The sequence below is a fragment of the Numida meleagris genome, chromosome Z, assembly GCF_002078875.1.
Source record: "Numida meleagris isolate 19003 breed g44 Domestic line chromosome Z, NumMel1.0, whole genome shotgun sequence".
NCBI lineage: Eukaryota > Metazoa > Chordata > Aves > Galliformes > Numididae > Numida > Numida meleagris.
In genome coordinates, this window is record NC_034438.1 from 57,889,578 (window position 1) to 57,914,373 (window position 24,796).

At 38.5% G+C, this 24,796-nt stretch overlaps 1 protein-coding gene across 5 annotated transcripts in view; it reads left to right on the forward strand.

Moving 5' to 3' along the window:
- The window catches only part of FAM172A (family with sequence similarity 172 member A), a 266,705-nt gene that overhangs the window by 150,910 nt on the left and 90,999 nt on the right, over positions 1-24,796 (forward strand). For all 5 annotated transcript variants that reach the window (XM_021379622.1, XM_021379623.1, XM_021379624.1 and 2 more), the window contains one exon: positions 13,772-13,891. In XM_021379622.1, coding sequence (XP_021235297.1) covers positions 13,772-13,891 — 120 coding nt within the window. The remainder of the gene's footprint in view (positions 1-13,771; positions 13,892-24,796) is intronic.

Genomic DNA, 24,796 nt, shown 5'->3' on the forward strand with positions numbered 1-24,796 from the left:
TATTAAGGCACTTCAGCAAGTCTTTACAACTGTGCAATAAGTAAATAGCATATCACTTTACTTAAAGCACTGAGCACTTTCTTCCTTTTATTAGAAGAAATCGAATAGCTTTGAGGCTGTTAAATTTTTCTTTCACTTAAATAACCACTTTTGAGTGTTTGTAATAAATAGAGACAAGTACGTCAAAAAGAAAAGTACAGAACGAAGCTGTTCTATTTAGTTTAACTCATGTAACAGATATAAACTCTGTTGCAGAGATTTTACAGCCTAGCTTTGTTCTGAAACCAAAGCTGTTAATGAAAACACTAAGTTGTTGTTTTACTTAAATGTGTTGAAGTTTGTTAGATTCATTGTTTCCGGTGGTGAGCAAAATCTGCATTTTTCTTGGCCAAAACTCTATTTTTCTTGCAATAGCATGGTTAAAAAAATGTCTGTTTCTCATTACAACATACAAACAGATTGAAAGAACGGGAAAGTAAAATACTCTTTAAGTATTTTAGGGAATAGAAAAAGAACACTTCTGCATGACTTCCATTCAGAGTTTTTGAATGGAAGTTCTTTAATATTTCAAAATAAATAGTTTTAATGTTAATAAAAATCCGGGTATTCGTTTAAACTAGGAAATCTCTTTTTGTGTCTTATTAAGGTAATTATTTTTAGTAGAAGTATTGTATTCATTTTTATTTGCTTTTCCCACAATTAATCTATTAATTGCCAGAAACATGGCTGGTAGAGCTGTGAATATATAACCTGATAGCTGTGAATATATAACCTGATGGTCTGTTTTAGCAGTGTTCTTTTGTTCACATAATTCAGTCACACAAAAGGCCATCTTTGGCAATCGTTTTGTTATGCAAGACAAAAATATGTTGTGGGCAGAATCTCAATTCCTGAAATTAAGTAGATTTGGGGGGAAAAAGATGAGTGTGAGGAGATAGATATAAAAAAGCAAAATGATGCATGTAAAATGTAGGACTACATACAAGCAGCATTGTACTGAAAAGCACTGCCCCAATCCTTTGGTATTTTCACCAGTTGCAGTCTCATTGGCCTAACTGCTCTAGTTGTTCTTTAAATTAAACAGAATATATGCACCCACGTGCTCAGAGAGTCATGGCACAGGAGCTGTTGTGTGAGTTGTGCAGGTATTTGTCAGCAGCCTCCAGACAAAGGTGCAGACAGGGCTGGTCTGTTACACCTCCGGTCTGACAGCTTCCCCGTGCAGAGTGTTCAGGCTATTTGCCAGCTCAGAAGATGCTGCTTCAAATGCTCAGTTCCATCACTTAAAACCCTGCAAGTTACATGGAGGGGAAAAATACCAAAAAGTAAAAATCTGAAATTCTGTCAGAGCTAAAAGGAAAATTAATTATTTTTTCTCAAGTCAAACTTCCTTTGATTCATTTCCCTCCTTCCTCCTATTCTCTTCTCTTCCACCTCTTGTCTCTGTGGAGTCAGCAATGTTCTTGTCCACAGAATAAAAAAGAAAGGTTTCGTGTTTGTGTCTGCATTCTTGTCTTAATGATAAAATAATTGTCTTAGATGACTGTCCTCTCTTCTATCAATTTGGAAACAGTATAAAGATGCTGCAGATATTCAGGGATAAAATCAGTTTTGAAGGAAGGTTTTTAACTGTTTACTCTCCAGCTCAACAGAGAGATCTGGTCATTTAAAAAATTATGGGTTTGTGCAGCTCCCAATGATAAGTCCCAAGCACACTTTTACAAAAACAACCCTCTGAACTTATCCTGGAGATGGCAATTGAGAGCCACTGAGAAACTGATTTTGTCTGATTTTTCTTCTTTTCTCTCCCCTGCACTTTACCAAAAGACAGTTGGGGGGTGATGACAGTACATGCCAGACTCCAGCAGAAGTAATAACAGGGAAATCTAAATTGGAACAACAGGCTGACATAGTTGTCTTATGGCAGTTGACAAGCAGATACTTTAACCAGGGAGATGTTGCTGTAATAACGTTTGAGACTTAATTAGTTTAGCCTGAGATCTGGTTATTTATAAACAGTAATCCCCTTCAAGTTATAAAGTTGAGTGGGGAGTGGGTTGGAGGAAGAGTTTTCCATCCCTTGAATTTTGTAACAAAAGGCTGAGGAGGTAGGGTGGGTGCTCAATAACAGTAATGGAACACATTTTTGCAGCAGAAAATACTCTGAGTACAAAGAAACCATGTCTGTGTGGTATGGAGTCACTGCAGATTTCTCCAGGCGGGCAGCATTTGCACCTCCATTAGCAGGCACCAGCCCTCCCACTGTGAGGTGCACGCCACTCACCAGCCCCACTTGGAGGGGCTCTCACTGGCCTTGCGCTGCGCTGCATAGGCTGCACAGTGCATTGTGAGCATCCTCCAAGCTTCACGCTTGGTCACGGAGTGCTGGCCTGCTTCTGTTTGCCCTGTCTTGTGTTCCCCTGTCACAACAGAGCATGGCTATTTCTGTGAGGAGGGGTTGTTGAAGGTGCTCTCCATTATGCCCGCAGAGAAGCCACTGTATCTCTTCGTAGCAAGCTTCTCCCTGCTTATTTCTACACAGATTTTCAGCCAAACTTGCTATGTTTTATGTTCTGTTTACATGCAAATTGATGACATTTCACCTGCAGTAGTGTCTTCTAAAAACTCGTATGCATTCTGGTTACACCGGTGAGGCCTTGACATGGCTGCACTCTGCCGGCCTCCTGTGAAGGTCGAGATGTTAGAGTCAGTGGTGCTCTATTACGGCTGAGACCACAGCACCTGAGTGAAGAACAGCTGTGGGCTCTGCTGATTTCAGTCCCTGATTTCACACCATTGTTTGTTTATTGAAATGTTACAAATTGAGGGCTGGAGGCAGGTGCTGGGGCTGAGAGGGTGAAAAGAGCGATCTAATGTCCAAGGTCAGTTTGTTCTTCACAGGTGGTACAAGCACTCTGCAAAGGGGAGGAGAGCATAGTTTTGTTTTGTTTTATTTCAATTTAAAAATGGCTCTTTGGTCAGGAATTGTATTAGCTAAGTGTGTAGCTGTGGAAAACTCTCCTCTACCTTGGAGCTGGCTGCTTTGCTCTTTTTCTTGTGTGCAGTAAAGATAGGTATAAAGGGGAAAAGTAGCTCCCTCCTACTGCCTGGGAGTTACGATCTACACTCCCTTCATTCTCACATATATATAGCATAGCTCTGAATTTTACTTCCTGGCCACCATCACCAGGGAAAGCCCAGCTTATGTCTGAAGTGGGAAAAGTGGGATACAGTCTGAAGTCATCTTGGATTGTAATTGCAGTGGGAGCTAGGGAGAACACGGGCCCAGGGGAGGAGCAAAAACACAAAAAGCAAAAAATAAGTGAACTGCTGATGTGGGCAATGGCTGGAGCTAAAATCCAGTTTCTGCTCAGCCAGCCCATTGCTGATTGACAGGAAAATGTAGGCACTGCAGGAGCAGACTGTCACATGTGGACTCCAAGACACATGAGGCTGGGACACACACATGCCGACTTCCCTGCTTGAAGTAAAACACTAGCTCACTGCAGCTGTTGGGGGTGTTATACTGACAGCAGAGTGAATCTTGGCATTTTCACAGGAAACAAAAGACACTTTTTAAGTATAATCTGTCATTCATCAAGTTTCTCCAGTGAACTCTCGAGCCCCTGGAAACCTGGAAACAGGAGTCATCTGTTTTCACCTCTACCACTATATATCATTTTGCTTTCAAAGAAGATTCTTGGGAGGTTGTCTCTATAAATGTATAAATATTGTTAAAATTGTTAAAATAATCTTGCTTTCCCTTCCTCTCAGAACCAGTGGATTCGGATTTCTCATTTACCTGATGCCTTTCCCAGTTGCTTTTCTGAGTCAGAAAGACCTGTCTAGGCCTTGTCAATCTGAAATAGATAAAACTTGTCATTTTGAACTGAGAACAGAACCTGATCTTAAGGCTTGCGTTGTGGCAAAGTCTGTGTATCACTGTTTCATCCTAGTCCAGCTCCTGAACCCCTTTTGTGTTTAAATTGTGGCAACAATTTAAATATGTTCTTACTCTGCCAAATACATTTTTGTTTTACATCTTTTATTTGGCTATTAGATATGCCAGACATTAGATGTTCCATGTAATATGTACTCATTTACTGGGTCTGTCAAGATTGTCTGCTTTCCTGATAAATTGTCATAGTTTTGAGGTGGGACTACTCTAAAACTTAATACAAAGTGGATTCAACTGCAATCTGTAAGACTTCTAGTATTCCTTTCTGTGGCTGACTGTATACACATAATAGCTTTATTATTAAGACTTCATAAGCAATATTGGGAATGCTTCCATCACTGGCCCACTTCACAAATAAAATAGGCACTAGAAATTACACAGAATCATCTCAAGTAGATCTGGGAATAAGACTGAGATCTGTAATAAGAAAATTTCAACCTTAAGTCACTTTGCCATATTGCTTTCACAAGGTATGTACCAAATAATAACCTTGGTTATGCTATTTATGTCGACAGCTCCATATCTGACCTGACTGAACTAGTGTGATACCTGGTATCTACTTCTCTCTCAAAAGCAGCCACTACCTCCTGCCAGACTCCTGCCAGACTATATATCTTGCTCCCTTCTTAGAAGTTGTCCTTAAAAAGATAATATAGTCTTTTTATTTCCCCAGTTATTCCTATGAGATAAGCAGAGGCGGCTTGTGTTTTTGTATCCAAAGGCTCTTGGTTTAATCCCTGCTAAGGTCATAAGGAAAAACACAATGTGACTGTTTCTGAATGCATATGAACGCAGTTGTTGAATAAAATAAGTCCTTTCACCAGTAATGCATTTGCATCATGTTTTGTGGAACCTTTGCAAATTTAATGTTCTGTGTTTCCTTAAAGCTTCACCAGATTTTGGAGGCCATGAACACAGTCTGCCACCTACACAACTGATAAGTCCTGCTGGATTTTATTTTTTTAATATGGAAAGTATGAAAATAAAACCTCCCTGGCCATTTCTTTCTCTCCTGTGTTCTCCCTTCTGCTCAGGATGCAGCAACTAAAAGAACTTCCTTGCCCCAGTATTCACTTTTTATTACTGTTTCTTCCAACTTCTGCTAGCAGCACATGGTAAACAGAATTGTTTGATGCATACTGTTGTACTAAAGATTTGTTACAAACTTGCCTCTGCTATAGCCTCTGCTCCTGTTCCTTCTCCCCCAGTCATGTCTGCTTTGCCACTGAAACTACCCTGATATTGTCACCTTCATCAACTGTCTGCTGCAGCCTGCTTTCATTTTGCTTCATATGGCTGGACTAGCCCCAGTGCAGGAGGAACTTGGAAGGATTTGCTGTCCTTCTTGAAAATCCAGTTATTTATGAGTACTGCAAGTGCCGATCCATATTCGTGTATGTATATTTCTGTGTTATCCATTAGTGTTATCCATTCCATAAGTAATTAATGCAGTGTCTGCTTTTATCCTCAAATCAGGCATCTCATAGGAAGCATTTCTGAAATACCTGTGCAAGAGTTCTCTCAATGTTGTGATTAAAGATTTCTAGCAAGTGGGGCACATTGGAATTCCTCCTTTAAGGATCAAATTTTTTTTAATGGCCTGAGTTAAACACTTTACAGTCTTGTCTGCAGACACTCTTGCTGCAGGAAAACAGCAAGGTCTTCCACTTTTTTCTTGGTTTTGGTTTCTGTATTTTCCTTACATTTCTCTTCTCCTCTGGTCAAAGTACCATAGTTGGTGTTTTTGGGGAACAAATAATGTGCTGGCTGGGTTTTTGGTTCCAGATTTCTTGCCCTTCAAGTCTCTTAGACCTTTTCTAGCACTGAGACTTTCACAGAGTCATACAATCACCACACTTTGAAAAGACCTCCAAGATCATCCAGTCCAACCGTCCACCTACCACCAGTAGTTCCCCACTAAACCATGTCCTTTAGTACAACATTTAAATGTTTCTTGAAAAAGTACATTCAAGGTTCATGTCCTCCACGGACAGTGACTCCACCACTTCCCTGGGCAGCCTGTTTCAGTGCCTGATCACTCTTCTAGAGAAGAAATTTTTCCTGCTACCTAACCTAAACATCCCCTGGTGCAACTTGAGGCCATTCCCCCTAGTCCTACTTCTGATTACGCAGGAGAAGAGACCAACCCCCACCTTGCCACAACCTCCTTTCAGGGAGTTGTAGAGAGCTGTAAGATCTCCCCTGAGCCTCCTCCAGACTGAAAAATCCCAGTTCCTTCAGCTGCTCCTCATAAGACTTGTGCTCCAGACCCTTCACAGCTTTATTGCCTTTCTCTGGATGCGCTCCAGGGCGTCAATGTCTTTCTTGTAGTGAGGGGCCCAAAACTGAACACAGTACCTGAGGTGTGGCCTCACCAGGGCTGAGTATAGGGGGACAATCACCTCCCTGCTCCTGCTGACTGCACTATTTCTGATACAAGCCAGGATGCCATTGGCCTTCTTGGCCACCTGGGCACACTGCTGGCTCATGCTCAGCCAAGCATTGACCAACACTGCCAGGTCCATTTCTTCCACACAGCCTTCCAGCCACTCTGCCCCAAGCCTGTAGCGTTGCTGGGGGTTGTTGTGGCCGTAGTGCAGGACCAGGCACTTGATCTTGTTGAACCTCATCCCATTGGCCTCAGCCCAGGAATCCAGCCTGTCAAGATCACTCTGAAGGGCCTTCCTACCCTCTGGCAGATCAACACTTTCTCCCAACATGGTGTCATCTGCTTTGGAACTGTTCTGCATCATATTATTTCATTATTTTCCATCATAATTAGACAATTATTGTCTTATATACGGCAGATGTTTGCAAAGGGAAAGTACAGCAGATGATTAGTATTGTAGGGTACTCTTAAGGGAGTATAAAGAGATGAGAATTGTTAGAATAGGGCTACAGCAAAACAGGATATAGTGCAGTAGAACATGAGGACTGTGAGGGAGAATGTGAAGACAGGAAGAAGCAGATATTCGTAGGTGAGCCTAACATGTATAGCTCTGGGATACTAAGTTCTTTAGAGGACTTAAGTGCTGTTTTTAACTCCGTTGGTATGAAAGCAAATGGCAGAGTTCCTCCTGACTTAACTGGGTATCTGGTTAGACCAGAGCTACAAAAATCATATCTGGGCAGTAATGTGGATTAAGATCTTCCCTATTCATTTGTCTTCAGCATTTGCCATCTTTGCATAGCGCATACATATATATACATATGTCTGTCTGTGTGTATACATATTTATATATGCATTTATATACAAGGGCTGCTCCAAAAGCCGTGCCTCCTATTTTATTATGCTGGCCCTTCATGTCAGAGGCAGATGGTGGTGGTACAGCAGTAGATGTTGAACCTTCCGAACGATATTCTGTTACATTTTGTTGCTGTGTGAGAGATGGCAGCAGAGGGGCAGTCTGACAGAATGGTGTCTGATACGTATGTGCAGATGGAGCAAAGGTGTGTCATTGAATTGCTCCATGCAGAAAAAATTGCACCCACTGACATTCATCAATGCCTTCTGAATGTTTCTGTAGACCAAACAGTGGATGAGAACAGAGTGAGGCGGTGGGTGGTGTGTTTCAGCAGTGGCAGCTGCAACAGATTGTTACGAGCATGGCATGTAGGCTCTTCTTCGTCACTGGTGAAAATGCACAGCTAATGGTGGTGACAGTGTTGAAAAATAGTGTTCTGCAACTGAGAATTTGCTCTATCAAACGGTGATTTTGTGCTCTTTGTATCTGTTGTAGTTCCATGGAAATAAAAAGAAGGCATTACTTTCAGAGCAACCTATGTATATATGGTTTTGTAAGTTTTACTTTCTAGTCAAAAAAATGTTTCCAGTGACATCCATTTAATTTTTATGGGGTCCACTGCCTAAGAACACTGCAAAATATGATGCTGGTGTGAGTCTGGTTATGATAATGAAGAATTGTGTACCAGCAGGAAACATGCTATGTCTCTTAGCTGTTCATTTCAGAGCTACAAACATATGATTTTAAGAGAACAGCGTCTTCTTGAACAGAAAATTGGTCTTTTATTGTACAGAAAATATCAGTGTTAGCCAGTCACCACTGAAAACACATTTCATACTGTATGGTTTCAGTGACAAACTGCTACTTTTCTGGGTTATATTTTTATATGGTTATTTCTACATTATATATTATTTTTATTTCAATGATTTTCAGAAGAGTTGGAGTACATGCAAGAGTTTTTCTGCCCCAGGTCTCACCAAAGCGGCAAGAAGAGCTGTGTACAACTATAAAGGTCCTGCTTGTAGGGAAGGATCAATTGCACAAAAACTGGAAAAAGGAAACCTGAGCTTTCCTCCTATCTCTGCTTAAAAGCTAGTGTGCAGTTCTGTTCTCCCATATTTAACACATGTACCATACTTGTTTACAGTAGCTCATCGAGTTAGAAGGATTTGTTTTGCTATGATAATTGGTAATTATAGAAGCCACCTTCAAGTAAATTGTTGAAAAGCTATTCAGTTGTATGGCATATTTCCCTACGCGTATGCATTTCCCTATCTACTTATTGAAAAAATGTGATTCCAAATCGTTGGTTTAAAAAAACAGTGCCTTTTCAGAGAGCTGTTGCCTGAGCTTAGAACAAATCTGATTTTCGTTATTCCATTTTTTGAAGTTGTGGTGAATCTGAAGTGGAAGATGGGACCTGAGCTGCCTTGCCTTAATCAAGTAAATAGTAGTCTGGGACCTTAGCCTCCTGCCCCATTTGCAACTTTCCATCAACAGGTTATTCTAAAAAGAAAAAAAAAAAAAAACAGTAAATTTTGGCATTGAAACAGGAAATATGTGAACCTGTCACAGTAAGCAGTCTCAAAGGCCAAGCTGCTTTGCAGGAGCTAATTAACCTTAGGAAATAATTACCCAAATATGCAAATGTTGTTTAGATAATTCCATGTGTTATCAACTCAGGTAGTCCATCATAACTGCAGACCTTGCAATGTCTAGCTGTTAGAATCTGGCGTAGTTGATAAGGCTTGGGTTGCTGCATCACTTCAGCTTGGTATTTAACAATTAATGACTGTGATATTACATTAGTAAATTCAACCTGTTTTTTGAAAGCAACATAACATAACACTGTATTCACTGTATGCACACTGCTTATCAGTGTATTCCTAATGGTTCAAGCCATTAAAATGTTACATACCTTTCAACTCTTAACGCCAGCAATATTGGGAAAAATGACAGCCCGAAATCTGCGGTCTCTTTCTCTGCTTCTTTGCACAATGAATTGCGAGAGAATTTACCCACAATCATTTGTTTTGTTTCACAGCTCCTAAACTATTACAGGGAGTATTTTAAAGGTGCAAGTCAGTTTTTTCCAAGCGAAACCTTTTTTTGAAATGAGATTAGGAGCAGCATTGTATAAAAGAGCGTTTCTGTTAGCATTTTGTAAGCGCCAAGACAAAATAGGAATGAGTTACTGAACAGAAGCAAGAGATAGCCAGCCAAAAATGAATACAAAGGTAACAAAGAAAAGCCTCTGAAGACAAGAAGCCCAGAGCACAGAGTATTTATACATGGACTAAAGGGCAGGACTCTTCCATTGCCCTCCATCAGCAAACCATCATGGGCAGTGGGATGTATGGGGTGAGGGAGCAGTGGGGGGGTGCACTCACTTGCCAGTGCGCCCGGGTCCCTGCAAGCCGGCTGTGCAGGTCGGAGCAGCCCAGGGCTCTGCTCACCTGCCAGAACTCCAGGGAGCACAGCTTCCTCCCTGCCTCCGTCTGTTGCTTCAGGCAGCTTGCGGCTGTGGAAGAGGTTCTGGCCCCGGGATATTAAATGGCTTCATATACATGAGGAACATGAATTTATTAATCATTGTCATATTATTTTTGTAGACTGTGCTATTAAACTATTTGATTAAACTTTTGATATTAAAATGAAAAGCACTGTATTAACCATTTATGATCATTTTTTGAGTGACTGCTATTTGGTTTTAGAAGTGAAGGCTTTTCTATACATAGTTAATAGTGTTTAAAAAATACTGCAAAAATTAAAAAGGCCTTTTATCACGAGAAAAAGGCATCTGTTCTTAAGGTCGTATTTGTGAATACTCGCTTCTACCACATGAAACAAATCCTCATTCTGTTTGTTTTGTTTTTTGATTATCATTTTTCATTGAAAAGGAATGTATCCATGTAGTAAGAACATCTTTTTAAGTAACCCTGTCCAGAACTATGTGGCTACTTGCATTCTGTATTATTTTTATGGGAGCCCCATTTACAGCTAGTTTCAGAAACATATTCCTCCTCTAGCCTTCAGGAAGAGGAATAAATATAAGCAACCTAAAATACCTTGGCAATACTCCTCTTAAGAGATTTTAACTCCTTTTATCTCTGAGATAATCTTCAGTGGGTTTTTGTGCGTATGACAGGTGTTCAGTATCTAATAGTCTCCATAGTTTCGGTAGTCACCAGTAGCAAATGAGGTATATTAATTCTAATCTTACCAGTAAAAAGGATTGAAATATAATGGTTATTAAGAAAAAAGCATGGACATATTTTCATTTAATAGTGAATTAAAGGGTAAACCTTATCTGATAATGTTCCATTTAAAATGGAGCCACATAAGATTTTTCATGATAGGAACACGTGCAAAGCTTATGCCTCCCATGCTCCAAAGTCTCTGCTCCATTCACCACCTGAGCAAGCCCAGGTGTAGGAGTTGAGTCAGGGCACCAGATCTGCAGCAACCTGACAACTGTGTTTTAAGGTTACTTTGCACTGGTTATGCATCACATAGAGGCCCTTTTCTAATAAGGTTCTTAATATTTTTTACATTTAATCTTCTTGTATATATCAAGGGAGAGAATTTCAGAGTGTTGAAGACCCACAGCCATGACTTCCACAGCTCCAAAAAATCAAACCAGTTTTTTAGACATAGAATTACTCATTGCAGATAACTGACTTCTAGCAGCTGGAAATCCAAGTTCAGCTCTCCTAGCGCCTTTCCACCTCAATCTGTTTCACAAATGAGAATACATTAAGCCTCGTCAGCCTTCTGAGGTACATAACATGATTTCTCCATTCCTTTTTGTACAATCATATAGATAATTATGCAAAGCACGGTCAAGAGTCCCCCAGTTTATGAAATCGTTTAACAAGGTGGTACATACGTGCATTGTATTTAGCTGAAATTAAGGAAAGCAACAGCTGCCTGAAACTGTCACCTTCATATTGAAACTGCAGTATTCAGCCTCATAATTTAACCGAGGCCAGGCAGACGTGGTTAATCCCCAGGTCCTAATGGACCTAAAGCAATTCAAAATCCTGAGGAGCCTTGCAGTACCTCACAGTCTGCTGTGCCCACTTACATGGCCAGATGTTTCTTGTATGGACACGGCACTGGTTTATTCTCCATCCAACTTGTTTAAAATAGTGGCTTGCTACAAGGAAAAAAATAAGCAGATGCCTTAAAGAAAGGGCTTTTCTTTTAAACATACACTGCTCCTCCAAACTCCATCTTTCACATACTTCTGCCCCTTACCACATGTAGTTTGGCAGAGTAAGTACAGCAGTACAGCTTATCCTGCCATTTTATGTTTTTATTTCACCAGTAACAAAGGAATGTGTAGTTACAGTCTATATGTATCTCATTCCAGTTCATTTCTTTTTGCTTCTGTTGAGTCATTGTACTAGACTGTGAAGCTGTGCAGCTAATGATCTGGTTTACTTGACCACTGGTTATGTTTTAATTGGTGCAGGTTTTTCAGGCTGAATTTTTGAATCCTTTAGAAGCTTCCTGCTGCTGTCTTCATCCTATTGGAAGTCCTAAAATGGTGTGCTTCTCCAAGCGGCAGCACATAGAATAGTAATTACAAAATGCATGAAAATACAAAATTAACCACAAATAGCCTCATCTTTTTCTTAAGAGTTTTAGAACAGGATTTTATACCTACATAAAAATTGCTGTTTCAGGAATTTATTGTAACATTATTATTTAAAAAAATATCTTCTGGAAATTTGCCTGAAGTAAATATTTTAGTTAAACTAGTCATTTAGAAATTCTCCCTATGTTTCAATGTGCCTTTTCCTTATGTATCATAATTAGAACACATCTCTTTTCCTTAAGAAACTCCCGTTTGAGGTGTTCTTCAGCTTTATCTTAATAACTAGTCTGTCAATCATATCTTCCATATGAAATTTCTTTTGAAAAACGTACCTCTTTCCTCATGAAAGGAGGGGTCTTTAACTCCTTTTCCTATCTTTACAATCAAATTTCAAACTCTGGTTGAAAGAAAATAAGCCTTTTCTCATGTTGAGGTGGTTTATGGTAGTTAATACAAATTTATTTAAAACTCTGTCATAGTCAGTCAAGTGCAGAATCTGTCCAGGATTAAGTTGAATATCTTCAGTGCTTTTTGGCAAATATGACTTCAAAGTTGTAATCTCTACAAACTTAGGAAAAAAAAATTAAGCACATGACTGTTTCAAAAGCTTTGGGTCCAGATCTGTGAGGATTTGTAACTATCTCATTCTTATTTAGAATAGTAAACTAGGCATGAAAATAGAAGTAAAAGCCTACATCCACCAAGTTATTTAGTTGTCTGTCTTCTCACTCATGTTCGACAACCGTAAGAGATTAAATTCCCAAAATTGTATTTTAGAGTGAGACTAAGACTTCAGTGTTCTTTACAAAGTTACAGTTGTTCATACTATGTAATTATCACTTTAATTCCAGTGGCTTTTGCTGGTTTGTACTTTATTTTCCCCAAGGAAATGGGGCTTATATGATCTGTCAGTGTCTTCTAGTGATATGAAGGCACTGGTGGAGAAAAGCAAAGGGATGCAAATATTGGGAAATTACATGACCTTCACTGAGCAGCTCTTCCTGGCACAAAAGCTCTGGAGCTGGAAAATGTCTACAGTGTTGTGCTACAGAGGTGTGAAATCCTGGTGGGATGCAGGAACTAACAGAGCATCAAACTTGTGCCACCTGAGACTAGACAAATTTGAAGTGATGCCACAGACAGCCTGATAAAGAAGTAAAATATAGAGGAGTAAAGGGCTTTCTGATAGTCTCAAAGGTAGAGATGGCAGTGCACAAACTCAGATGTTTTAGGACAGTGCACTAAAATCAGTGTAAATGATGACGGTGCCTTCACTGCCTCCTTGACTGACATCCATAGGTTATTGTTCAATAACAAAAAAACCCACTTCCCTAACCACCAGAAACTCTGAAATAATGACTAATATGTAAGGAGTCAAAACATGGTTTATCTGCCCTGTATCTCACAGTCTACAGTTTCAAAACAAATAAAAACAGCATTTCAAAGAGTAGCCGCAAATACCATAGTTTTAATCTTTGGCAAATTTCCATTAGAGCATAATATGAAAAAATTCTAAAGACTGAAATTGTATTTATCTTGTTCATACTCGTTTTTATTTGTTTTATCAGACTAAGACTTAACTACTTTAAACAAACCATCAGTGAGCAAATATTTGACAAAGAGTTGTCAAAAGAATGAAAACCAGAGCAGTGGCTCATAATTTCTTTGAATGCCTCTGTTTAGCTGAATTGCCATCATGGTATTTAGACAAAATTTTGCAGATGCATAATTTTTGTTGTATTTATTAAAATAAGTAACAATAAAACAACCGTCTTACTGCATTTAAATTGCAGTCTTAGATTTCTTTTATTTAGACAAATGAATCTGCTCATTTTTTGACACTAGAGTATTATTAGTTGGAAGTTTGTTTTAACAAAACATTTTAGCGTATAGGAATGTGTTACTTTTAGACAGAATTGCCAGTTGCTAACAGGTAATCATTGCAAATGTAATTTTTTTCTACAGGATAATGGATCTCCTGAAGAACATGCAATTTATGTTTGGGACCATTTTATTTCCCAGTCAGCAGCAGAGAACGTGTTTTTTGTTGCTCACAGTTATGGTGGACTTGCATTTGTAGAGTTGGTAAGTATGACTTCATTGCCTTCTTTCCTGAGGTCTTTCACAGATTTTCAAAATTCTTTTTTATTGTCTTCTTCAAACAGCAATTTAGGAACAGCTTTGGCCAGGGTTCACATACAGGTCTGTGAGCTTTTCTTTGAATCTGGAAGGTCACTGCATGAATCTCTGTTACTGAGTCAGACAGTAGGTTCCAGGTGTCCACTAATCTGAAAAAGTGTGGGAAAACAAAACTCACTGAATCCTCTTTTTTCAGACTTTTTCCGTAGTAAAAGGTAGGACTCAGCCAGTTACTGGTCAGTGGTTAGAGAGGCTTGGATGTCAAGACTGGGAACAAATAACAATTTAATGCTAAGTCACAATTAATACATGCACATTCTTCTATGTAGCTGAATGTGAGGAGAGATTTGGAAGTTTACCCAATTTTGCAGTTTTTCCACAAATGAGTACAGAATTTGCTGGAAAGACTTTTTTTCAGTTTAGTTAGCTCTGGATAAACCCTGCTGTGATTTAAGCTGGGGAGGACTCTGGACAGTCTAAAGCTTCCCTACCCTTGATTTTAGGACTGCTGAAGATCCATCTATTTAGTCAGTTTTTTGGCCTTCCCTCTACAAGGCAAATTTGTTTGTCCTGTCTAATGTAGAAAGAATTTACCTGGTCAATTTATCATGCTTGTATAAAATAATGTAGATATGGTCATATCATTAAATTTTAAAATACTGATGTAATCAGGACATGCTTTATTGAAGAAAACTTTAAAAAGGAAAGTCCTGTTTCTACACTAAAGAAGTGCATTCGTTTTATAGACATGGGATGTAGATGACATATATGTACAACTTTTATCTGCAAAGTATTCATAGAATCATAGAATGGTTAGGGTTGGAAAAGACTTCTAAGATCATCTTGTTCCAACCTCCCTGCTATAGGCAGGGACACCTCCCACCAGAACAGGTGGATCAAAGCCCCATCCAGCCTGGCCTTGAATGCTTCCAGAGAAGGGGTATCCAAAACCTCACTGGGCAGCCTGTGCCAGTGTCTCACCACTCTCTCAGTGAAGAATTTCTTCCTGATTTCTAGCCTAAATCTACCCTTCTCCAATTTAAAGCCATTTCCCCTTGTTCTGTTGCTACATGCCCTTATAAAAAGTCCCTCCCCAGCTTTCCTGCAGGCCCCCATCAGGCCACTATGAGGTCCCCCATGAGCCTTCTCCTCTCCAGGCTGAAAAGCCCCAGCTCTCTCAGCCTGTCCCTGTAGGGGAGTTGCTCTAGCCCTCTGATCATCTTTGTGGCCCATACTAGTTTAGTCTAACTTAAGGATAGTAAAAGTAGTTCCTGCCTGAATGTAAGATAAATGCTTTAGTTAAGAAAAAGTAAGCTGAGCATTTATGTTTTGTTCTTGTGCTACTCTAGCAGTTCTAGCTAAGAAGAATTCAGAGAGGTAATACTTCTGCTAGTTTAAGAATTTTAGATTTTTATTATCTCTATTTGTTGAAATTAAGGCCACTTTGATTTTTGCTGCATTTCCTGAAGAATATTTTTAAAACTAAAGAGTATAATGTGTATAGATTTGAAACTTGAGAACAGTTCTGCTGATCATTTTCCACAGGTATTTTATTACTGTGTCAATAAGTTCTCTCAAAAACAAATTTCAAGAGACCAGATTAGTGAAGATGAATAACACCTTCACTAACCAAAACTGGGCAACAGTTTTTTAAGCTGGTTGTATTGTGCATGACTGCTGCTCCCCAGACACCATGGAGAGCAGGAAGTATCTGCTGTGCTGTCTTCTCTTTCCTAAGCCATGATTTTAATCTGATGTGTGTTTCAACCTAGCTTATTCTGATGATCGTTTGAAAATAAAATGTTAGCAGAATTTTTTTAGATTTTGTGAAGCCATGCTGTGTGGGTGCCTGGACACCTACGGATACATACAGTTAACATAAGGCAGAAATAAAAAATGACTGGAGACCTTTCTCACCGTTTCCCAAACGAAGCACTTATTTGAAGGAGGCTTGGAGAGCTAGCGAGTAGAGTTTTTCCATCACATTTCAGTCAATGGCTTGAGGTGGCATGGGTAACAGATGACCAACGTGTCATTCCCATTTTGCCTGTTTCTCTTGTCACACTGGTGGATATTTCTTCACTTTTGTTCTACTTTAATATGAAGCACACAGATGTTTCAGAACAAGACTTGACTTCTGACCTTGGGGCTTCCAGGGTCAGGGTGCTCAGGGCCTGTGAAATTATCACAAGCTGAGCTAAAGTTTTTATCCATCACAGGAAGTAACCAGTAAGTAAGAAGTTAAAAAGGATCTTTGTCAGAGAGACAAGATGGTCTCAGTAAGGGTCAGCTTCTGTAGTCTGCTGTCTCTGCAGGAGATACATGCCTGAGAGGAAGAATATAATATATAACCATTGGCACATCACATATCTGTCATGCAAAACTAGACCTGAGAAGTATATTTAATGTACCCCGATTGTTTTTTAAAAAATCAAAGGATATTAGCACCTGGCTCTCGTAGAGGTAGTTTGAAGTCTTCCACTGAAAGCAGTTTAATAAAATAACACAGACACTGAAGCAGAGGTGAGATATAAGTGAAATAAATCTTGAACTATTTTTTTCACAGTATTAGTTTGCCAGATTTTATTTTGTTATGCTCTCCTTTTCTCTTCAGCTTTATATCCATATGACATTTAGTAATTGCAAAAAAAAAAAATGGAGCAGCTGATGGGCAATTACTGTCTTTCAACAAATACGTATTTGTTCACTTTCTCTCACGCTTTGTTGGGGCTAGATGATGGGGGTAGTATAGCAGCTGCACCATGTAGCAGCCACACTACCCCTACACTTGCTGTACAAGGATTTTGGGTCAAGCAATCCATAGAAGTGTAGGTTACAGAAGTTACGGAGACCCTTTGCACAGCTGCTGCAGACTCCGCTTCTCTTACAGGAGAGTCTTGTGAAGCATGTGGCTTTAATTTGGAGCAGAGCTTTCTGCCTGGGCCCTTTGCATTTGATTGTGCCTTTAGGGAGAAAGAAAACAAGCCAAAAAGACAGAAAAGTCTTGATTCATTGATTCATTGAGTTTTCAGTGAATCTTTTAAACTCATTTTGCATGTTTGGTGCTGATAGACCTGTCCCAATTCTTTAAAATTGTCTTAATCACCAGAGATCTCAAGTTCATCACTTCTTCATTATGTAAGGCACTTGATACAAAACTGACACATTCATGTTAAGCACGGAAGAAACTTGATAGGAAGCAGTGGCTCGTTCATGGAGTTTAGTAGCATGATGTGGGCAAAGCAAGGCAGAGCTGCTGTTCTGGAGCAGCACAGGAAAACTTTTCAGCCTTGTAAGGGCAGAAAAATGTCCAGGTGCTCCTTTGTGTGCAGTTTTTAAGGGAAATGATACAGAAAAAGCAGCTTGGCTCAACCTCTCCTCTTTCCTCTACTCATTAGGTCCTCCACATGCAGTGCTGGGATGCAGGCGCTTACCACTCATTTTGGTAAAGAAACCAAATTCATAACAGAGTAACTGACCAGCAGTGGTGAAGGTGGTAAAAAAGGAGAAGCATTTTTGTTTATTCCTACCACATAGTCTTAGCTTTGAATTTGATCTCACAGCAAAAATCAAGCTATGGTTTGGAAGTCCTTTATAAAACTAACAGTAATACTTGGCTACAATTTTCAAATATATGCCACATCTAATATTTCAGTTGGAATCTGCAGCTTTTTGTTTTCATATTTGTGGCCATGAGATGTTAAGAGAAGCAGCACAGATCTGTAACATTATAAGTGAATTCACAGAAACTGTTATGCAGTTACTGCAGTGTAGGCACACATTTTCTGTACCGTACTGAGTCGCAGACTACTAGGAAAATAATTGAAAGTGATTGAACATGTGTGGGAAGTAAAGTTCCACCAATAAATGTAGTTAGTTATATTGTTTATGGCTTGAATTACAAATGCTAATTATAAACCATATGTTAAAATGTATCTTTATATTTAGTAATTAAAACTTTGTGTAATTCTGGTTTGAAATTAAATGTACATCTAATAATATCTAGATGTAAATTACTTTTTAAATACACAGCACTAAAAATAGTTGTGGGGGTCACTGTGTTGCGCTAATTACTGATTTTAAAAATCTCAAAACATGATTCATGAACACATCTCATCTTCTTACTTCCCTAGCCAGTGTAGTCAGGGATTTATTTTCAGAAGCATCTTGCTGTAGTCGATGGTAAATCGTGGAACTTTCCCAACTCCTAGCTTATAATAATTTTCTGAAATTTAACAGAAACTGAGAATTTCAAGTTGATGGAGTCAATTTTATATTTAGTTTACAGAAAATAAGTTTCTGGTACAACGCCTCCTGTGAGTTTTTTCTGCCAAATTTTGCAGGTTTACAATTATTTCACTTTAAAAAGAATGTTTTTCCTTGTCATTGCCTGCCTGAAAGACCCTCACAGAAGGAGAACAGATAAACTGTGGACCAGTGCTTACCTGAGTCTTGTGACCATCCACTGCACATCTGATTACAATACTATGTCCTGCCTGCCAGTAGAGGTAGAAGGAAGTGGTGGTCCTAGAATGCTGCATGGTATTTAAAACTATCTGTGTTTGTCATTTTAGAAAACATCCATGACAACTACTTGTTTCAGAATCATGAGAATTGTGAAATCTAAGCTTTCAAAGTTGTCATTTAGGTAGTCAGTATCATGAGATCTTTTTTTTAAAAAAAAAAAAGTGGAATATTCCTCCTCTTTGCTTTGTATATTCTTGAGACCTTAGGCTTTGCTTTTTCATGGGTTTACTCAGCACCTAAAGAACCAGAAGTGCACCTTTTTGGTTCTGCAGTAACTCTATCACTGTGGTTAAGCGATATCTTTAAGAGAAAAATGCCAAACGTCATGATAATCGTGACAAAATTAAGAAGATCAGCATTGTTATCCCCAGCCTACAGCATTCACTTAAAAATGCAAAGCGAATGTGATATAATTAAATAACAAAAAGGGAAGTGGGTCCATTGTCTCTGAGTAAATGAGAGACATTCATTTGCTGGCTAGAATGTTGGATATGTATATTGACAATTCACACAAAGCTGTAGATAAAAGTCTGTCTGAACGTGTGTCTGTGTGTGTATTTTTAAGCATCTTTGTTAAAGTGAGTGCCCTTAAAACACACTGTTCAATTACTGCACCCACTGTAGTGTGCTAATTCCATCAAAATCAGCCAATTTTGTCAATTTAAAATAATTTTAGTCTCATCATTTTGAGAAATGCTCTGCAATACACTGCCACTTTGTTTTGTTGTATTGTGCTGAGTACAGTGAGGAGACCTGACCCAAGCTAGAGATAATAGGTGTTGTAGTGATAGAGATGATAAATGGACACCTGCTGAACTACCTGGGAGTCTCTGTGGCTGCACCACCATTCTGGCACAAGCAAAAGGCAGTTTAAGAGCCTTAATGACTTGGCTGTGAACCTGTCACTAGCTTTTCATTAATTTAATTTTCTGAAATTTGAGATAGAATCATCTGTTTATTTAGATCATTATTTATATATTTCTATGTAAATTTATTTACTTAGTGACGTTTGGGTCAAGAACTGATAAGCATGTATTGGGTATGGTTTATATGCAGCTCTTAATTCCCCATTCTGACCTACTGAATTGAAATCGATCTGCTGATGTGAGGCAGGAATAATACAAGACCTGTAATGGTCGTAAGTATGGGAGAGAGAGAAGAGGAGCCAAGAAGCAAAATTTTGGTGACCAAGATCTGTACTGGAGGAAACATTTAGTTATTTTGGCTATACTTTGTTCAATAGATAAATGTTTGTTCATCTGAAAAGGGACAAACAAGAAATGATGGTGAACAGTGGGGCCTAATGAAGAAACAGCACTGGATTTTGTAAAAAGAGTTGAGCAAGACTGAGGCTGCTAGCATTCACCAAGGTTTGGCTTTTTTTTTTATTTGTGATGCTAATTGTCACAAAGCATAAGTGTGCAGTAATAAAATTGCCTCAAGACATAAAGTCATGAAGTCACCATTAATACTCAGGATTGCAATTTCTATATTCATATTTCATTCTATAAATGAAATAATGCAAACTTTAAGATACATTTAACTGCTAGCTATCTGAATGCATTTATAAACTGTGATTCCATCAATAGAAAACAGCAAAGAAGGAGAAGTTCTTGGACTTAATCAGCAATAGCTGTAAGTGAATGACCTGTTAAAGCAATAGAGGAGGCAAATGTGATCCTGTGATTTGTTCGCTCTTTCTATCAGGGGAAGAGAAATATTAATGCTGGCCAGCACACTGGTGAGATTTATCTTAGATAATTTGAGGCAATTCCGATTACCCACTCTCAGAAAGATTAATTCCAGCTGGAAGAGATACAGGAAAGAGGTGTAAGGATGCTCAGAGCGATGGAGAACCCATTTCACTAGAAAAGATGAAGAACTCAATCGTGTGATGTGATGCAGTGCCACATGGATGTCTTACCTGCCCTGAGCACCAAGATCAATATAGTCACAAAAAGCATGCGCACATCCTCCAGGCTTATCGGTCTTAATAAGAACTGTGTAATTTCCTAATGGTTTTACATTAACTTCAGTAGCTTCTGAAAAAAAGTAGGTTCAAGTGCTTATACTGTGTTGTGCTACGTGAGACTTTAAAAAAGCACATCTTGTTTAGCCTAGCAAAGGAAAGCTTAGAGGGACTGATAGCACTCTTTAAATACATCAGGAGAGTAAACAGCAGGGAGATAGAGCCATTTAAGCCAAAGAACAATGTTGGCACAGGAACAAATGGATTAAAAGTGGCCATGAATAAATTTAGGGTAGAATTAGGTCTCTCACCATTAGATCAGGAAGGCCTATTTGGGAACAAGAGGACTGGGACAAAACTCCTACCCAGCTAGGCCCACATGTGAGAAGAATTATGTGCATAATTGACTGGGACAGTCAGGCCTTGATCTGACCCAGGAGTCTATGTTCTTGTGAAAGCAAGCGTGTGCAGGTGGCTATTTACAGCTGCAAACAATTGGACCCACTTTGGATTAATTTTTCTACAGATGGTGCCTCTCTGGCTCCAGGCTCACTCCATGGCCAAATTTCCCACCTAAAACTCAGAAAACGCTGAGTTTGATCCAAAACCAGATCAACTCCCCTAAACATCAGTGTTGGCAAACAACTTTTTTTTTTTTCTCCTCACTTGTTATTGAACATAGCGGACTTATTTTTGCCAATGCTTTTTGAAATGTGTAAGTTTCAGCTTTCAGTAGAAAGCAACAAGGATTGCAGATTCAGTAGTGAGTGGTTACATCAGTGAGGAAATGAAATGGATTTATCAAAAAGCATTCAAGTATCTTAATAAGTGTCACTGCTTGCTCTATTGATAGCAACTTCTTATCACGTTAGGCTGATATATACATACAAGTATATGTATGTTTGTATATTCTTTGCCCTTATTAATACAGGGCATATAAACATTTTAGACAACTGTTGAGTTTTCCTTTTTCAGACCGAGTAATTAAGCTAACAACTATGCACTGATATCATTATTTCCCTTGCTACCATGTATTATTATTATCCATTTGCACTGTGGAGGCAATCACATACGAGTGTCTTATTGTGAAGAGTTTGCAGCCTACAGAGTCTTAACAGGAAGAGGCAGAGGAATGATGAACGATCACCAAGTAGAGGCTCAGAGTACCACAGCTGCATTTTCTTTTTCATTTTTTTGTTTGGTTTAGATGCTGTGTAGGCATCCTGTTTCTTAGTTTAACCCCATCCCTGTCAGCCTTGCTACTGGATGACAGGAGAGGATCACTTCCAGAGCAGGACTGAAATTTTGAATATTCATCCCTACTTGTTACTTTGCTCTGGATAACTTTCTCAGCCTCATTACTTTTTGCTTCATCTTAATCATTTGCTAATTTAGTATCTCATGCTTCACTCAGCTCAGTCCATGGTCTGCAGGCTAGCAGTATATATGCCCCATCCCTGCTTCTTCCAAAAGGAGAAGGGCAGTGTTTCATGGCCCAGAACGATACACTGAATGCTAATTGCCTGCACCACCCATCATTACTTTACATCTCATTGGCCATTTCATATTAATTTTCTAGTTTGACACCAGAGTTGGAAGGCTAAATTATAAAACAAATGAAAAACAGGAGGAGGGTAAAAGTTAAGAGTTAGTTGGAAGTCCATTTATTTGGAAATGCATGTTCATTGTTGAAGAACAAGGGCAAAACACTTCTTGCATTTCCCTACAGTGACTTTTTTAGAGACACATGATCTCAGTAGTTACATATTTTCATAATTTCTTTGCATTATTTTAAATTCAGTACCCTACACAGTGAGCTGTTATTTTTAGATTCTGGTATGAAGAGCTTTCTGATCTTTCACAATTGTTCTCATACTTCCATCCCCTTGTATTTGTAGTTGCCCAGTAATTTATATAAAACTAGGTCTTCTTTTTTCTTTTTATTTTTCTTGCATTCCTTTCTGAATTCGGTATTATTTGTCAACATTTCTCTTGCAGGTTGCTGAGCTCTGTATTGTAAGTGTAGTTACTACAGTCAGCTCAAGGCAAACTTCAGCACCCTTGTTCTGCACAACATTTTGGTCGATGCAGACAACACAATACTAGACTTTTTTTTGCAAAGTTGCTTTGAATATGGTACCCATTAATGTTCACAACTCCCTCATAGTATTTTAGTGTCCTCAGTTTCTCTTTTCTTGGTGATAAGGAATTTAGTAGGCGACCTTTTTTTTCCAACAGTATTATATCTCGTTCTTCCAAATTAAATTTATCTACCCTTGCTACACAGGATGACAAACCAGATTGTCATAATGATCCTTATTGTGCTAGAAATCTGTGAATCTTGGAAGCTTGTTTTTATATTTCTTTCGTGCCTTACTTCTCTTGGCAGTTTCTCCCACTTTAATGTCACCTGCAAATTTAATTAATTCCATATCATTAATGAAGATTTTAAATAAAACCATATTTGGCATCTCTCCTTATATCTGACTAGAAACTTCCTTCTGGCTCAATAAATTCCTTTGTATTAGTATCCTTTCCTCCTTTGTTTTATCTGTTTTAAATTCTGTGAGACAGCTTACTTATTAGTTTACTTTTCATTTCAAATTCTAGTTTAAGAAAAAAAAAAGCCAAAGCACAGAACCATGTTGGAAGAATACATGGCTTATCCTTTCAGTTGTCAGCATCAGCTTCAGCCCTTGAGTCTGTCAAAGTTAACATGAGGACGTCTGTGTGAAACCGAAGTGTGCAGTACATTGTTGATCCAAATAGTTAACTCCCTACACCCAGGGGAACTCATTCTCATCAGTTATTTACCTGGCCATTAATTTCCTCTCTGGTTGCCCCAACTTCCTAGAGTTACAAATTGTAATCTCTAGGTGTGCACCTCTGTAGAAGTGTTTTCTGTCTGTATCATCTCATGCTCATCGTGCTCTTTCAGACTTGGGGGAAATCCATCAACTGTAGTAGGAGTGCCTTATATCCACTTCTCTGACGTAAAAGATCTGAGTTCACCTCATTACTGGCATCCTAATATTCAGATATACAAGCCATCCTGCTGCTGAGATCTGTTGCATAAATAAAAAGTCCCATCTCTTTTTTTCCAGTTCACTGGCCTGTTTATTACAGGTTTATTATGGGTTTGCTTGTGCAGTTCAGGTTGAACTTAGTAATTTCCCGTGCAAAGTGTTCTGTAGTGCACATCTTCCTTTTTATATTATTTAATCCACCAATTTCTGTCTCTAATCACCAGATACAGCTTTTTGCTGTGCTATATACCTTTCCAGTTTCCTCATCCTCTACAGGTGCCTCTTTTCTGATAGTGGCGCTTCAGGACAAGAAAATGAAATTTTTAGAACATCACTTTATGTACATTTGGTGATTGCACCAAATAATAAATGATCGTGCATTGGACTGACTGAAGATCCAAATAACAAGAGTATTTTTTTTCCCGGAGGTACAATATGAAAAATCTTGGTGTTTAATTTACCTTTGTAGGTTTTATCTCTAGATTGAGGTGCAGAAAAGGTTAATACTAAAGAGTATAGACCATATGACATCATCACAGTCTGAGGGGATTGCAGTTTTTAAATGTGTGGATGGACACTAATAAGAAAGGTAGAAGTTTTGGATTTGTTTACATGATGGGGAAAGTGGGAAATCATATATATTATTCTCTGACAGTTTTTGTGGTGTGTTTAGATTTTATCTGAAATATTAGTCTGTTTTAAATGGTGGATTTTTTTAAATGAAAAAAAATCAAAAATGAACTTGTCTAATTGTTATTTCATATTTTCCCATTTCTGTATCAAGATCTTATGCCAATTAGACTACAGAAGTGCATTGTGTTACTGTTAATTTAAATGTTAATTATGGTGAAAAGTATATGTGTGGCTTTTGTGTGAAACAGTAGAGATTTTATAAGACTTTAAGACCCGGTTTAGTGGATCAACCAAGGGAACTGCAAGTTAATAATATATTAGGCATTGCAAATCCACATGGAGTAAAAGGAATCCAAACATACTTCTGGTGAAGAGAACTCTCACACTGTGGCACTGTAAGAAGCAGCTGGAATTTGCATTTTATCCTAGAACTTTCCTGTCTTTAATCTAGTGAAGATGTGTTTTGTAGCTTTTTCAGTATATTAGTGAAATATTTTAATATTAATAATAGCATGAGAACCAGTGTTTAAATGTTAAAATAATCCTATTTAAGGGCTTTACTTGAGTACGATATCAAGCAAAAATATGTAAGTAGATTTTGCTCATATATTTATTGAGAAAATTGTGCTTTTAATACCACAGAACTGAACTGAGACTTGAATGCATAGGATCAAAACACGAGAGTAAATTTTCCTC